Source organism: Sorex araneus, chromosome 2 (genome assembly GCF_027595985.1).
Source record: "Sorex araneus isolate mSorAra2 chromosome 2, mSorAra2.pri, whole genome shotgun sequence".
NCBI lineage: Eukaryota > Metazoa > Chordata > Mammalia > Eulipotyphla > Soricidae > Sorex > Sorex araneus.
This window is the reverse complement of record NC_073303.1, coordinates 27963388-27980562: the sequence shown is the minus strand read 5'-3', so window position 1 is coordinate 27980562 and position 17175 is coordinate 27963388. Positions and strand designations below refer to the sequence as shown.

At 52.0% G+C, this 17175-nt stretch overlaps 2 protein-coding genes across 2 annotated transcripts; one reads left to right on the top strand and one right to left on the bottom strand.

Moving 5' to 3' along the window:
* Positions 1 to 870: 870 nt before the first annotated feature.
* Positions 871 to 10361, bottom strand: TAP1 (transporter 1, ATP binding cassette subfamily B member). The gene is made up of 11 exons (XM_055127741.1): positions 9654 to 10361; positions 9193 to 9307; positions 8930 to 9060; positions 6262 to 6467; positions 5333 to 5530; positions 4529 to 4657; positions 4187 to 4375; positions 3258 to 3431; positions 2880 to 3042; positions 2304 to 2440; positions 871 to 1351 (listed from the first exon to the last, which is right to left on the bottom strand). Exons 1-11 carry the CDS (start codon positions 10243 to 10245, stop codon positions 1139 to 1141), a joined length of 2247 nt encoding a protein of 748 aa, XP_054983716.1. The 5' UTR covers positions 10246 to 10361; the 3' UTR covers positions 871 to 1138.
* A 394-nt stretch (positions 10362 to 10755) lies between these two features.
* On the top strand, positions 10756 to 16899 carry PSMB9 (proteasome 20S subunit beta 9). The gene is made up of 6 exons (XM_004617681.2): positions 10756 to 10861; positions 13936 to 14003; positions 14910 to 15041; positions 15661 to 15790; positions 16030 to 16171; positions 16717 to 16899. Exons 1-6 carry the CDS (start codon positions 10802 to 10804, stop codon positions 16842 to 16844), a joined length of 660 nt encoding a protein of 219 aa, XP_004617738.1. The 5' UTR covers positions 10756 to 10801; the 3' UTR covers positions 16845 to 16899.
* The last annotated feature ends 276 nt before the right edge of the window (positions 16900 to 17175 follow it).

The window sequence follows — 17175 nt, the reverse complement described above, 5'->3', positions numbered from 1 at the left end:
GACTGCCTCGATTTACCTGCGCTGGGGCGCGCTCTTGCAAGTTTAACACCTGCAAACCCCGCCTCTCCGTGCAACCTCTGCGAACCTAATCTGCCCAGCAACCACTTACGTCCCGCGACCACGGCCTCTGAATGGAGGAGATTTGCGAGCAGCCCCGCCCCCCAGGCCGAGGCCACATGCGCTGGGGAGGTGCCTGAGCCGAGTGAGCTCGGGAGAAAGGACCAAGTGGCCGCGGTGGATCCTGTCGCGCTCAGCGCACCAGCTCCCGCGTTCGCTCTTGCACAGAGACCCCGCTGCGAGCTGCAGCTGCTCGTGCCCTGGAGGGCGCTGGTTCATCCTTGAGGGTGATTATGGGTGGGGGTGCATGTGAGGTGGGGGGAGTGGGGAAATAATGGGGAAACTGGGGATATTGGTGGTGGGAAATGTACACTGGTGAAAGGAAGGGTGTTGGAGCACTGTATGACTGAAACCCAATCATGAACAATTTTGTGATAAGAAATAAAGAAAAAAAAACGAAAGAAAGAAAGAAAGAAAGAAAGAAAGAAAGAAAGAAAGAAAGAAAGAAAGAAAGAAAGAAAGAAAGAAAGAAAGAAAGAAAGAGAGAGAAAGAGAGAAAGAAAGAAAGAAAGAAAGAAAGAAAGAAAGAAAGAAAGAAAGAAAGAAAGAAAGAAAGAAAGAAAGAAAGAAAGAAAGAAAGAAAGAAAGAAAGAGAGAAAAAGAAAGATAACGGGCAACCTTAGAAACAAAAACACAAGGGAGAAGATGGTGCACTTGGGGGTGCTGTAGACATTGAGGCCGATGGAGAACAAGATCAGGCTCCATCACAGTTTGCAGAAGGCGCTGACAACTCCAGAAACCACCATACAAAATGCCAGTTTTATTATAAATATCAACAATACATAAGGCAGCATATGCCTTTGGCTGTTTCTGGGAAGTAACCTTCCCTTTCTGTATGTTCTAAGGAGTTCAACCTGTTTCTCAAGAACTCTGTTATGGGCAGCAGCTTGGAGAGGAGGAAGCCTTGGCAGTTCAGGAATTAGCTTTAGGATGTAACTTCTCCTGGGCGACCCCCCTACTCCAGCTCAGGGAAGATTCGCACTTCCAGACTATCTACCACTGACAGGGTCTGAGCAGTCCTTCATTCCGGGACACCTGAGCCATTAGGGGCCTGCAGCATGGTCCAGTAGCGTCCCTGTTTCTCCATGAGCTCCTGGTGGGTTCCCTCCTCACAGATGATGCCTCCGTCCAGAAAGAGGATGTGGTCCGCCTGCTCCACGGAGCTGAGACGCTGGGTGATGAGCAGCACTGTCCGGGAGGCCCGCTCTGGGCTCTCATACAGGAGCTTCTCCACCTGAGAAAAGCCAGACTCTGTCAGAGCTGGGAGCCACGACCAGCCCGGCAGCCATCCCACTTTCCAGAATTCACGGGGATCACTGCCCACTTGAAGGAGCCCCAGGAAGATGGAGGACTCTTGTGCTGAGAACTTTCCCACTTAACTTTTGGTTTTCTTTCTTTCTTTCTTTCTTTCTTTCTTTCTTTCTTTCTTTCTTTCTTTCTTTCTTTCTTTCTTTCTTTCTTTCGTCTTTCTTTCTTTATTTCCTTCTTTCTTTCTTTCCTTCTTTCTTTCTCTTTTTTGATTTTTGAGCCACACCTGGTGGTGCTCAGGGCTTACTCCTGGTTCTGCTCTCAGGGATCACTATTGGTGGTGCTCAGGGAACCATATGGGCACCAGGGATTGAACCTGGGTAACAAATGCCCTCCCCACTGTACTATGGCTCCAACCCCAAACCTTTGGTTTCATAAGGACCATTAGCTGGAGGTGGCAATAGAGGGGTGGAAGCCAGAACTATGGTGAACCCAAAGAAAACAGTGAAGACTCATGGGTGGAGAACTCTGGCGTTCTGTTCTAAGGAAGAGTAAGTCAGGTGGAGCTGAGTTTGGGGCCGAGCTCTGCTAGTCAACTGCTGAAAAACACTGAACAGGTTATTCAACCTCTCCTAATCTTCATCTGATCTTTTAGCATCTGAAAGTTGAGGAGCACAATCCCTAGCTCATAAGCATTCATGATGGATAAATGAGTGAGATGCCACCTGCACAGCTCCTAGTTCAACTAATATTAATTTTATTAGGAGGATCTTTTCTTTGTTTGCCTTCAGAGTTCATAGGTCATCTCCCTTAACATATTGAGGAGACGCTCACAGAAATCAAGAATTACAAGCACTGGTTAGAGAGACCATGAAGTTGGTCTAACAACATAAGCAGAGTGCGGAGGACAGTGGGGTGGAAACAGAGGTGACTCTCACCCTTGACTGGCTGTCTGCATCCAGGGCACTGGTGGCATCATCCAGGATGAGAACACAGGGTTTCCGGATCAATGCTCTAGCCAAGGCCACTGACTGTCGCTGACCACCTGACAGCTGGCTCCCAGCCTCGCCCACGTCTGCAGAAACAAGAGTCAATGGTGTGAGAGCAGGATAACATGAAGAGAAACACACACAAGCATACCACACTAATACACACATCCCATACAACATGTACACAGCACACATACATCACACGCAGAATATACACACAACACATGCACACACATCACACATCACACAAGAAGCACTATAATATGCACACAACTACGCACACATCATACATCGTACAAGTGACACACACCGCACTCACTATCACCTATGTCCACCAAGAATTGATGGGTGCAACTGGCTAGAGAAGGTTCTGGAAAGGTGAAACAGTTCTGAGGAAGAGTCATCAGAACAAGACCTCATGTCTCCCAAGTGGATCAGTGGGGCGGGAGAAATGTGTGCACAGAGGCAAGGCCACTGGAGATGAGGAAAGGCAAAGACTGACTGGGAAAGGTGGACACACAGCACCTGCATCATAGCCCTGAGAGAATTTGGAGATGAATTTGTGGGCTCCGGACTCCATGGCCGCAGCCTTGATCTCTTCCATGGTTGGCTTCTGACGCAGGCCATAGGCAATATTTTCTTGAACGCTTCTTCCGAACAGCTGTGGTTCTTGGCCCACCGCAGCTACCTGATTTAATACAAAGAAGAATCAGGAGCTGGAGACGGGTAGGGCACTTGTTTTGCATGTGACCAACACAAGTTCAATCCCTTTCTCGCATCCCCCATCTCCACCTCAGGCCTATTACTTCAGAACCCCCTTTAGAGTGCTCAGAGGTCGCGCCCAGTGAAGACACTCTTCTTACTTGAAGTGCCCTCCCTCCTCCAGGTCACTATTTTGCTCACCATTTTGTGCAGGTTGCGGTGCTCATACTGGGGCAGGGGCTCCCCATCCAGCAGCAGCTGGCCAGCTGTGGGCTGGTACAGGTTCTGCAGCAGCGCAGCCACTGTGCTCTTCCCAGATCCATTGGGCCCCACCAATGCAGTCACCTTACCAGGGTGCAGGGTGAATGTCAGCCCCTGGAAGCCAGAGAGTCACATGATGAGAGGACTACTAAGGACCCCGACACGGAGACTGTCAAGTTCATGTCCTATTGCAAAGTGTCCCACCAGAGATGTACAGACAAAAATGGGGAAATAAAGTAAAGTCTACCTCCCACATGCACAGGCTTAAATTCCTGGGGGATGACACCTCCTCGGGGAGGCAAAGACAAGAGCAAAGATGACACACCACCGCGTCACTGTCTGGATACCACGAGAAAATGGGGAGAGGGGAGCATATGCCAAATCACAAAAGGGAAGGAAAGATGGAAAACTGGTGACTGCAATTTTTGCTTCATCATCCTTAAGACATGGGAGCCTTCTCCCTGAGTCTTCTCTTCTCCCTGGAACTCCACATCGGTTCTTGAGTTTGGGCCAGTCTGATGGATTACATCAGTGTTTCTCAACCTGGGGGATATAGCCCCTGTGGACTCCCAGGATATTCCAAGGGGGTCATAAGAAAAGCCTCATAAATGGGGGGGATCGTGGCACAAGAGCAGAAGGCCAACAGTAGGACAGGGGGCCATGAACGCCATCAGGAAAGGTTGAGAAAGCCTGGCTCGGCTGATTCTCATTTTCATTTCTAAAAGGTTAGGAAGGATCTGTGTTGTGTGTGTGCATGTGCGTGTGTGTGTGTGTGTTGTGTGTGTATGTGGTTACATGGTCTGGGAGCATATTTCAAATGGCAGCGTTGAGGGGATGGTTGGTAGAGTGGAAGGATGGGTGGGTGGTACCTGCAGCACTGGGACATCCGGACGGTTTGGGTAGGCAAAGGAGACATCTTGGAACTGGACGCAGCCCTTGGGGTTTACAGGTGTCAACGCACCACTGGCTGGGCAGCGAGGGATCCGGTCCAGGTATTCAAATATTTTCTCTGAGGAACCCAGGGCCTTCTGCACACTGGGATACGTGGAGAGCAGTACCTGGAGAGGAAGTTGGACAGTGAAAGCAGGTGGGGAGGCCTAGTCTGCTTGCCAGGATACCATGACGTGAGAAGGGGAAGGAAGGAAAGTGACAGAGACAGTAATGGAACAGGGACAGGCAAAGCATTAGGAGTGAAACTAGAGGGTTCTTACCTCCACAGCTGTGGTGAACTCTTTCTGATAGAGAACAAATGTGACCAGGCTCCCGCTGCTGACAGACCCACTGGTCACTAGATGCCCGCCAATATACAGGATTCCCACCTTAAGCAGCATCCCTGAGATCTGTGGATGGGTAAAAGAGAGGATTGTGCTAGAAAATTCTAGAGGGAGCTCAAGGAATCAGAATCAAGAGGTATAAAGGCCATTCTACCCGGTTTCACAGGTAGAAAGGACTCCATGAAGTCTTCCTCAATAACACATAATCAAAACTCTTATCATCATAAAATATTACAGCTGGAAGGGAGGGCATTTTCCTTGCAAATAGCTGACCTGGGTTCAATGCCCGACATTCCATATGGTTCTGTCAAGCACCACCAGGAATGATTCCTGAGTGCAGAGCCAGAGCAACCCCTGTGCACCACCAGGTATGGCCCCAAAACAACAACAATAAAATGTCATCATGATCACAGTAACCATCATCACCTTCCCTGGGGAGCATTTGGAAAAAAAAAAAGGAGAAAATTTTGCAAAAAGCTAAAGAAAGTCCCAACACTGGACCACACAGGAATGGGGTGGATTTTGGGCCCTAGAGTGAAAGGAAACCATCAAACGTGTATAAGAATTGTGAGGGGGTGAGAACAAAGAGTAGGTAACTGAGTGTCAGGGTATTGGAGGAGAGCATGAAGACAACCACCGCTTCTCCAACTGAAGAGAAGAATAGAGCTGGGACATGGGACAGGGAATGGAGCCGAGTCTTTTGGGAGACAGAGGAGAAGGGATTCGTCTTTAGATACTCACACTGGTGGTCCAGAGGTTCACTGCATAGGCCACGGCCTCCTTGTGATTGAGGGTCTTCATATCATGTAGCTTTTGTCTAAACTTCTGGGCCTCGCCCTCCTCATTGGCAAAGGTTCGCACCGTAGGCATGGCAGACAGCGCCTCAAGGGCCACCTGGCTGGACTCTGCCAGAGATTCCTGCACCTGTGCCGCCATGCGCTATGGAACAAGGACCGTAGATGTTATAGAGGTTTGGAAAACCGTCAGGAACCCTAGTACCTGTGCTGCCTGGTTAGCGGGGAGAAGAGGCAGGAGAGAAGAGAACAGGAGAGAGGAGAAAGGGACACATACAGCTACGCTGAAGAGATACATGGAAGGGAAAATGAAAAAGGATAGCAGGTAGGGGACTTGCTGCACACATGGCCAACCTGGGTTTGACCCCCAGCACCAAACACCCCTGCCCAAAGAAGAGAGATACAGAAGAAAGAAAGGGTCATAAAGGATCATTGCTTTTAAACTGACGGCTGATGATCATGTTCCTTTCTGAGAGGAGCAGGGGGAGGTTTAACCATACCCAGCTGTGTTCAGGGCTTATTCCTGGGTCTGTGCTCAGGGATCACTCCTGGCGGTGCTCAGGAGACCATATGGGTGCTGAGGTTCAAAACTGGGGCAACACATGCAAGGCAAGTATCCTACCCCCTCTAGTATCTCTTCAGCCCAGATGATGATACTCTTAAAGAGAGTTGTGAGCAGAAACTAGCAGAGAAAATACAGAGAACCTGGAGATCAGCACTGAGCATCTGAGAATACAGGTTACAGGACAGGAAGTCGCGGGAAGAGGGATGCTCAGTGACATGCGGGAAAGTCTAAGGAAAGAGATCGGAGAGGAACTGGGTTCAACAAGTCTAGAAGAGGGGTCTGTGAACACTGAGCCGAGTCCCTGGACAAACCTGCTGCCATTTCCCCAGCTTCTTTGGTGGAAGGAAGAGCAGAGGCAGGGCCAGCAGGGTGACCATGGTGAGGGGCAGCGACCCCCAGAGCATGAGCCCCAGGAGACACAACCCCCGCACCAGGTACCACATCAGTAAGCTCAGCTTCTCCGTCAGAGACTCACTCACGGTGGACGTGTCCTCTGTCACCCGAGATGTGATGGCACCTTCGAGGGTGGGGAGAAGAGAGCAGAGTGACAAGAGGCTCAGCTAAGGGGGGATCAGCAATGATGAGGTGCCAGCGTGGTGTTCCAAGGAGGCCGAGACAAGGTGAGGGGTGGGTGGGTAGATACAGTCCAGCTGGTAGGGTGTTTGCCTTACACATGGCCAACCCAAGTTGAATCCCCAACACCACATATGCCACATATGGTCCACTGAGCCCAGCGGGAGTGACCCCTGAGTGCAGGCCTTACTCTGAATGATCCCTCAGACTAAGCCCTGGACACCACTAGGTGTGACCCCAAAACAAACAAAAAAGATAACGTGAGGGGTTTAGGGAAGTTTGGGGGGATCTCAGTAAAGCACAAATAAGTAATAGGAAAAGTCTGGCCTAAGAATCTCTTTTTGCAGTGGGTGGGGTGTTGGTCAACCTAGCAGTGCTCAAGGGCTTCTCCCAGCTCCATGCTCCAGGTGTTACTCCTGACAGTGCTCAGGGGTCATCTGCTATTAGAACTGAATCTGTGCCTCCTGCTGGCAGAGCCTGTGCTCCAGACACAGAACTCTCTCCTGCCCAAGAAATCCGGGTCAAATACAAGGAAATGACTGTCCATGTACTTTTCTGTTTCTCCAGCAGATTTCTGCTCCCGAAGGAACATGTAGCCCCCAGGCTGCACACGGAGGAGGGGAGGAGCTTGTGCTGGACATAGAACAGAGCTGGAGGACACACAAGGGATTAGAAATCAAGAGACCGGCTTCCATCCCAGGGCTCTCTCTGTCCATATGTGACCGCGGAAGTTTCAGCACTTAGGGTCTAGGTCTCTTTGTGTCTCCATAAAATGAGGCAGCTGTGCTGTGTGATCTCAAAACTTCCAAATTTGAAATGCTTTAGTTCTTCCGGGTCATATTTAAGTGCACTACTGGCCTTGATCCAGAACACAGTAGTGAATCCCGGAAGACAGCAGCTCACCAGAGATCTCTCCGGACCCGGTGCCGAGTCAGCCAATGTCACTGGGGCACGACAGATGGAGTGGGTGTCCCAGCTCCGCCTACTCCAGATGAAGCCCCAGTGGCCACAAACTTTCAGAAGTAAAGCCCAAGTACGTGGGAACAGGGTCTGAAGATGACAGGCCACATGGCGGTTAGTCCCTTCCCATCTCCCGGCCCCTTTGGGGTCCTGGCTGTCACGCTCACAAACTATTAATAAACATGCCACCCGCCTTGATCCAGACTCACAAATGAATCTCAAAATGGATTAGCAGAGATGTCTTTGGGCCACAATCATTTATGTATTTAGAATTCCAGGAGCATTCGGCTGCAAGAGTGGCCATGTGACCTCTCATGATATTCATAATAAGCAATAGAAAATAAGTTATCTAGAATCTGCTGTGTCAGGCAGGCTTGAACAGTGGTGAGGAAATTTGAAATAATGGTGGTGGAAGGTGTAATGGTGGTGCAAAGGTGTAATGGTGGTGGTATTGGTGTTGAAATAGTGAATGTAATCAATTAATGTAAACAATCTCATAAAAAAATTTAATGCTGTGGTTCTATCTAAATACACATATGCCACTAACAGGAAAATCCTAGATGGAAAAATCTAAGCTTTCTCAAGGTGCACAATAGTGTGCTCTTATAGTATTATCGAGAATAAGAAAAGCAGGTGGGGCTGGAGCGATAGCACAGTGGGTAGGGCATTTGCCTTGCACACAGTCGACCTGAGTTCTATTTCCAGCATCCCATATGGTCCCCTGAGCACCGCCAGCAGTAATTCCTGAGCATAGAGCCAGGAATAACCCCTGTGCATCGCCGGGTGTGACCCTCCAAAAAAAGCCAAAAAAAAAAAAATCAGGGGAGGGAAAGGTGTGCTAAGGTGAGCGTTGGAGGGGGGAGGGAAACATTCACCCTGGGGAAGGGCTGTATGTTACACATGAAACAGTATTGTTAACACATGAAACAATATCATTAACACATGTAACAGTATCGTTAACAATAATGTAAACTGTGGTGCCTGCAATCAATTTTTTTAAGAGTAAGAAAAGACAATGTTGGGTCGGGAGAGCATCCAGCGGTTAATGCCTCACCTGCAGCAGTCCTGGGCCCAATTCCCAGCACCACCTGGTCCCTTGAGCATCATGAGGTACAGCGCCGAGGCCCTCAGCACTGCTGGGGAGGCCTGGGTGTCCCCGACACGGCGGCTCAAGCAGTAGCATCCCATCCTCTGGGCTATTTCAGTAAACCCACGAGCTGGGTGGCCGAGAATTGCTGGAGGAGGCCCTGGTTCTCCCAAAGCACTTCTTGGGGCGCCCCCCCAACAGCAATATGTTCATTCGTCTACATAGACAGCACATGCAATGTCAAGGTGGCACATGAAAGATGTATGGGCTAAAGAGAAGGAGGGAAGAGAACGGCTGTGCAGAGGGTGTATGGGGTAAAGAGAGTCAACAGACGCTTAATGAAAACACTTCTGAGAAACCTGTTTGGTTCTGTTGGAAAAACTCCGTCTCCTGGCGCAGGACTGCCCGGAACACCTCTCCCTGCAGGTGGCTGTGAGCGCGGCCCATGGTGCTGTTGTAGATGCCGTCTCCCACGAATTCCAGCACCGCACTGGGGAGACAGAGGAGAGGGTGGGGGAACATCAGGGGGGAGGGGGTAGCAGAGAGCATCCCAGGTATCCCCACGGGAGAGCTCTTTGAGGGCAACTCCGACTTTCTCTTCACTGGGGTCCTGTTCCCAGACCTGGCAATGGTGAGAATGGACATGAGGGTCAAGTTTCGAGTGAAGGCCGTGCCGGAGCCATCTTGCAGGATCCAGTCGGTGAGGCGGCCGGTAAAGAAGGGAATGGCCATCTCTCCTGCGGAGGAAGTGGAGAGACCCTCGGTTACAAATGCCAGATACAAGGGGTCAGCTGGAGCCAGACTGCGCCCACCCAGCCCGCACCACCGTCGGGGGGAAGGGTACAGGAGACGCTGAGGTCAAACTGGGGTGACGATATGGCACCCTAGAGGAAAGGCCTTCCCAGTGTGGCCCAATGAAGCAACGCTGGGGAGCCCAGGTCCCCTGACTCCCACCCAGCTCCGAGCTCCTCCTTGGAGTGCGCTTCTCAAACCCGAGCCGGGTCCTGCCCTCATAACTCGCACTGGTCCCCCTCACTCACTTCCCCTACTAGAGCTCAACCCTTTCCGGAGCATCGCGCTTACCGAGACAGGAGAGGACCAAGAATGTCAGAACGAGCGGGAGGCGGCGGGTCTCAGAGCCCAAACAATCTAGAAGCCGGCGCACCTTGTCTCCAGACCCCCCGCGTCCCCCGGGCGCCCAGAGGCTCCCGAGTTGATGCCACAGGGCGGCGGCGGGCAGGGCGGCGGCGTAGCAGAGGGCGAAGGCGTCCAGGCGCGTGCCCCAGTGCAGGAGCCTGTTGCTGTCCGGGTCCCCGGCGGCTCCCCAGGAGCGCAGCGCGCGGAACGAGGCGAGTCCGGGCAGGGCCAGGCCCAGCGCCCCCGCCAGGGGCTGCAGAGCCGCCAGCCAGCCCGGGGCTCCGGCGCTCGGGCTCCGGGCACCGACCCTGAGGACGCCGCATGCCCCCAGCCACAGCGCAGCCCCGCGGCTCAGCCCCGCCGTCCACACCCGCAGCAGCGGCAGCGCGCTGGGCACCAGCAGCGAGCCGAGCCTGGGCAGCGCTGGCCGGAGCAGCGTCCAGTCGGCAATCAGCAGCAGCGCGGTCCCCACCCACGCGCACCGCGCTCGGAAGAGGCAGGGGGACCCGCCGGGAGCGGGGGAATCCGGGCCAGCCATGGGCGCAGGGGACGTTCGGGGTCACCCCGAGCCTGGGGCTCTCAGCGGTCCCCGCTGGGCACTTCTCGGGGCTGGCCAGTCCGCGGCCGCGCGGCTGCAGGAGGCGGGGGCGGGCAGGGCGGGGCCCTGGGAGAGTCCCGGGAACCGGCTCCGCCCCGGCGCGCTGGCTGGAAATGAAGCGTTTAGGGGAAAGCGAAAATGACAGCGGCGCGCGCCGGCCGGGACCGCCCACTGGACGCCGGCTCGCTGGGGCCGACTGGGCAGACGGCGCAGGAGCCGGGTCGCTTCTCCGTCTCCGTCACGCCCACCCGGCCCCCGCCCCGCGCGGGACCCACAGGCGGCTGTCCACTCCAGCGTCGGGGCGCGCCCGGCGTCACCCGTCTCCGGGCAGACCGTCCCCGCACAGGTTGGCGTCGGGGCGCTCAGCCCAGAGCGGAGGGCGCGGGCGCCCCCTGGCGGGCGTGGGAAGGGGCGTGGCTGCAGGCTGTGCGCCGCGTGCAGGTCGGGAGACAGAACCACCCGGGCAGCGGCCGGCGGGAGCGTGTGCGGCGCCGGGATGATGCGGGTCGGAGCATCAGCCGGGGACTTTCCCCGCACCGGAGAAGTCCACACGGGGGTAATGATCTGGGTTTGGGTAATGATCGATAGGGCGACCGGGGGGGACCCTGGAAGCGCGGAGGAGTGACTGCGGGGGGGCTAGTAAGAGTGGAGCAGCAGCCGATAGCGCTCCGTGCTGGCGCTCCGCGGGGTATACGGGGCGTCGCTACTCCGAAGGGGTTGTGCTAGGGGTCCGCTAAGGTCTTACTCTTTAAGCAAGAGTACGAGGTCGGTGGGATGGCGGTGCTTTGGCAGCTAACTGCAAGCGTCAGGGGGAAGCTGTTTTAAAGCGCTTTCGCTTTCACTCGGAGCCGAAGAGGGAGTGGGCTGTTAAACAAGAAAGGGGGTTGCAGAAGGCGCGAAAGGGTTGGGACCCTGGGCCCTAAGTGAAGGACAGCGCGGGAGAGGGGGGTATGGGAACTCGTGGAGAGGGGACGCGTCACCACACAAACACTGGTCTCTGCCCCCAGCACTGAGCTGGGACGGTCTGTGCCCTTCCCCAGCTGAACTCAGAAGACTCCTGCATGACCCTGGTCTTCTCCGCGTCTTTCCCCGGGTGTTCGCTGCCCGCTCCCACACTCCGCTGGGCGTCGGAACATGCAGTCCAAGGCTGGCCGGCTCTGCTCCGGGCTACTGTCACCCGCCCCCCACTGGGGAACCCTAGTTGCGGTAGAGGAATAGCGTCCACAGTGGGGGCTGCTCCTCTTCTCTGGTTTCTTTTCCTGGCAAATCAGTTTGCTAGAAAGCAAATTCCAGGAAACTGTGCCTGGGAGCAGAACCACTTCTGGAGTCCTGAGAAATTCAGCCCCCGGGTAAGGGTGGGGGCATCTCTGGCTGCCAGGTAAGCAGGAAGAGCAGCACTTGAAAACCAGGTGGTTGGCAGGACTGGATTTGTGTCCAGGCTCACTACCAGTTTTTCTGACCTTAGAAAAGTCATTTGTTTTCTCTCTGACTCAGTTTCCTCATTTGAACCAAGACTCCTTAAGCCTTTCCTACTCAACCAGAGAAGGAAGCTTGTGGCTTTATCCCCCTTCACTTTTCCTGAATTCTTTTTCTTAATTAATTTTCTTGATTTGGAATGTCAGCTCACACACTTCCCAAAGCAAATGCCTCTCTTGATACAGAAGGATTTTTCTTTTTATAACAAAAGCTTTCATGACAGGGACGAATACATAGCACAACACCATGACCCCTGAAATTCAGCAGTCACATTCACGAAAAGCCTGCTAATGGCCTCCTCAGTACTGATTTCTCAGGATTCCCTTTTACAAAGCCTTGCAAAAAGAGGGTAAGCAGCAGTGAGACTCTTTCTAGCAATCGGTTTTACTTCATCATCTTCATCATCAGCAACAAGCATGAAGTTTCTAGGGGCTGGAGAGATAGCACAGCGGGTAGGGCATTTGCCTTGCATGCGGCCGACCCGGGTTCAAATCCCAGCATCCCATATGGTCCCCTGAGCACGGCCAGGGGTAATTCCTGAGTGCAGAGCCAGGAGTAACCCCTGTGCATCTCGAGGTGTGACCCAAAAAGCAAAAAAAAAAAAAAAAAAAAGCATGAAGTTTCTTTCTTCTGTGTACATGGCACTGTGGAGTGGCTGCTACACTCTGCTGTGGTACAAAGTTTATAACTACAATATGCCAGCACAAAGTCGAAGCCATTAAAAAGAAAGTTTAACAAGTACTAGGAGATAATTCAGATACCACGCGTTGGAGGACTCAACAAAGAGACTTTGAAACAGCATACAGATCGAAACATTTAACACTTGTCCTGGGGAAGAGATAGATCTCATCTTGTGGCTACTAAGATCTAGTTACATCTTGCTCAGAAATCTTTAAATGAAACCATTTATTTGTTGGTGTTGGGTCACATTCTGCAGTACTCAGGTCTTACTCCTGACTCTGTGCTCAGGGATCACTCCTGGCAGAGCCCAGATGATCGTATGCAGGGCCAGAGATAGAACCCAGGTTAGTTGTATGCAAGGGAAGCGATCTACGCCCATGTGGTCTCTCCAGCCCTTGTTAGGGACATTCCCTGTGGTGCTGGGGACCACTCCCAGCGTAGTTGGTAGGAGGATGCCCAAGTGGAACCAGCGACCAAACCCAGAGTTTCCCCCATGCAAGTGTGTCCAACCCTCTGAGCCACCTCCCAGCCACTTTAATGAAACGTTTAAGCTGTCTCGTGTTCCTTGTACCATCTCTCCTACCTTGACTCTTGACCCCATTAACCACTGACCCCCTCAATGTGCAATCACTAAACCAGAAGACTTCACTTGTGTTTAAATCCTTCACCTCAGGGTCCCCAAGCCCCTGAGTTTGTTTCATATTTCCATAGTGTTTGCTGCACACCAGCTCAGACAAGCATGTGGGAGGCAGCGAATCACTCCTGGGCTTGGAAATGCCCTGTCGAGCCCTTCCCTCAAGGGGGGCACCTCTGCTGCTGGCGCCTTCTCCCGCCTTTCTTCACAGTGGAAAGGGTCTCACTTAGGAAGCTCCGGGGTTCAAGGTTCAGTTCTCCCCATGCCATACCGCAGCCTGGCTGTGACACTCCCTGAAGCAATCAGGAGGAAAAGGGAAGATGAAAAACTAACCCTGTGCTGGGAGTGGGGTCTGCCCTGAGTCACTGTGATCTCGAGTGAGTCCCCCCTCTCTGGGAATGTTTCCTCATCCGGATCAAGAAGTGTTGTAGGTCAGGGCTGGAGCGAAGCACAGCGGGTAGGGCGTTTGCCTTGCATGCGGCCGACCCGGGTTCGAATCCCAGCATCCCATATGGTCTCCCGAGCACCGCCAGGAGTAATTCCTGAGTCATGAGCCAGGAGTAACCCCTGAGCATCGCCTGGTGTGACCCCCCCCCCAAAAAAAGAAGTGTTGTAGGGGGGGTCGGAGAGATACTACAGTCAATTTCCTTGCACATGGCTGACCTGGGATTGATTCCTTGTACCCCATATGACACCCCTACCCCAGCCTGCCAAAAGTGATCCCTGAGCACAGAGCTGGGAGTAAGCCAGAGCACCACTGGCTGTACCCCTAAAACTATTTTTTAAAGAGGGGATCTAGATTCTCACTGCCCTGACATTCCACCCCTGTGTCTCCACAGACCACCATCATGGCTGTTGAATTTGACGGGGGCGTTGTGGTGGGTTCGGATTCACGGGTATCTGCAGGGTAAGTGCTGGTGAAGGGGGTGCTTTAAAGAAGAAGCTAATAGACCCAAACACATGTTTTTTTTATATTTGCTTGTGAAAAAAGTCGTATTCTGGTGAAATGAAGTTCACCTTTTAGAAAAGTCACTAATAAGCTAGCCAGTGTGTGCTCGGGTCTCCGTTCATGGAGAGGAATGTACAGTCTGAATGCACGGGTGGCCTGTCCACGGGAGGAATGACGGAAAAGGGAAGACAATTTAAGACAACATCTGTCTCTGTGTTTCAGTACAGTTCTGCTAAGCGGGTTTTAGTTTCTACTCCATCACGCGTTGTACTAATTTTGTCTTTCTTCCCCTGGCCAGTCTTTTTTTTTTTTTATCTCACATGCAAAAATCTCAAACACATACAGGGGTAGCTCTATGTCACTATGTTTCGTAAACACATAATTTGTGTGTGTGTGTGTGTGTGTGTGTTTGAGCCACACCTGACGGTACTCCGGGTTTACACCTGGCTCTGCACTCAGGGGTCGCACTCAGGGATCACTCTCAGTGCTCCAGGGACTACATGGAGTGCCAGGGATTAAATTTGGATCAGCCTCCTGCAAGACACTGTGCCTTACTCACTGTTCTATCTCCCCAGCCCTAAACATATCACTTTTTCAATATGGTTGATAGCAAAGGAAAGTTAGCAAGAGTAACATTAGTCTTAATGTTTTTGGTTTCACTATAAGCTCAAAGCCCTGCATATAGTCTGACTTCAGTTGTGACTTGCAATACTTCATTTACTTGAGCGGAGTTTTGCTCCCTGCTTTCATCAAAGCATGGCATTTCCTGAACTCTGGGCTGTTCTCAAAGAAATACCAACAACGCTAGACAATGAACCTCAGAAATTCATGCAACTCTCAGTTGATGCCTGTTGTTCCCGACAGACGAGCAGTGGTGAACCGAGTGTTTGACAAGCTGTCACCCCTGCATGACCGCATCTACTGCGCGCTCTCTGGCTCGGCTGCTGACGCCCAGGCTGTGTCCGACATGGCTGCCTACCAGCTGGAAATCCATGGGTACGAAGCTCCAGGTCCTCCTGCCCCCATACCCTGCCTGGGCACTCTAGGAGTCTGCAACGGGAAATGAAAAAATCTTGCTTCGGCTTCTGCTTCTGCTGACTTTGAACTGCACTTGAATAATCCAAAGCTGGGTTTCCGTATCAAATAAGTGCAGCTAAAAGTATCTACCTCACCCGCGGGTTATCCTGAGGATCCCCTGGTGTATGTGAAGGCAGTTTGCAAACTATAAATCACTACCTTCACATAACATGAGGAAGAAAAGTGATAATGTGGTTCAACATAACCGCCATGAGCTATGAGAAGCCAAGGTCATTGGGGCGGAAATAAAGCTTATCTGCTTTCACCTGTAAGGGCAGGGTTCTTGCAGCCAAGTAAGAGCTATGTCATTTATGTGTGGTTGGGGAGAACATAGTCAGTGAAGGAGGGGAACACTGGCATCTTCTTATCAAACAGTAATGTGAGACTCTGTTCCCCTGTACATTCGAGAGGGGGGCTGGAGTTTGAACCTCTGTAGCTCTAGGTTTCTGATGGCCTTTGGCAAGGCTGATGGTATGGCGTACACAGGAGGTGGAGTTCAGGAAATTATACTGACTTATGTTCCTAATGTTTCCTTCAGCATGGAACTGGGAGAACAGCCACTTGTAGTGGCTGCTGCTAACGTGGTGAAAAATATCACCTATAAGTATCGGGATGACCTGTCGGCACATCTCATGGTGGCTGGTTGGGATCACCGTGAAGGGGGCCAGGTAAGTGTATCCTGAAGCACTTCCTCCCAGGGGGCCCCCACAGAGCGCTGTCCTATGAAGATCACAACCATTCCACTGATGAGTTCCACAGATGTTCCTTCTAGAACCACCGTACAGTCTCAGTCACCGCGGGCATGAGATCCTGGGGCTTCACTGCAGAGGCAGACGTCACCTCCTTATCCCAGTGGGAGGGAGAGGGTCGATGACTCTGTGATCTGACGTGTGGCTGCCTCCGCCAGGTTTATGTTACCCTGGAAGGAATGTTGACTCGACAGCCCTTTGCCATCGGTGGCTCTGGCAGCACCTACATCTACGGTTATGTGGACGCAGCATATAAGCCAGGCATGACCCCTGAGGAGTGCAGGCGCTTCACCACAGATGGTAACTTCCAAGGGGAGGGGTTTTAACCTGGAAAGAGGTAGAGTATGAGGAAGAGGAAGAGCAGTATATGAGGGGATCATTTAACTTCCAAACCAGGAAACCTTTGTGGTAGAAGAGGCAGAACAAAAGCTAAACTCAAAAAAAAAAAAAAAAAACTAAACTCACTGGAACATTAAGACAAGTGGTATAATTGGGACAGTTCTAAAAGCACTAGCATAGGATGTTTTGCTGCCTGAAGAACCAGTGGTGTGCTGGAGCTAACTTGGGGGGCAGATGGATAAATCAAGGGTTTGTGAGCTGCTTGTTGAGGTGTTTCTAACTTGAAATTGATGTTAGTGGGAGTACTGAGGCCATGAGCAGCAGGAGGCGCTACAAACGAAGGCACTATTATTTTTCAAATTGGGTTATTATGACAACACTCTGCCTCTCTGGGAGATGGTTTTTGAAATCTGCATGTGGTAGTGGACATGTAGACAGGAGGGGAAGGAAAGATCTTTGAAGCTAAACCATTCTCTCTCTCTCTTCTCTCCAACTTGAAACTGCAGCTATCACTCTGGCCATGAACCGCGATGGCTCTAGTGGAGGTGTCATCTACCTGGTCACGGTTACAGCTGCTGGTGTGGACCATCAAGTAATTTTGGGCGATGAGCTGCCAAAATTCTATGACGAGTGAATCTTCCCCAGATTCCTTTTCTTATTTTGCAATTAAAAAAATATCTTGGAACATAGCCTGGTATGGTGGATGGGAGATGGGTGGTCAGGGAGCTCAACCAGGAGGGGAAAGAGACTTTGACCCCAGATGGCAGCAGAACCTCCATATGCTGAGTCCCCCTAACATGTGGTTCCAGAGAGGACCCAAAACATCCCTGCATATGAAAGTGACACATACTGAATGATTTGTAAAAATTACAATGACAAGGGGCCTAAGAGATAGTACAGTGGGTAGGATACTTGCCTTTCATACTGTCTACCTGGGTTCAGCACCCAGAATTCCATATGGTCCT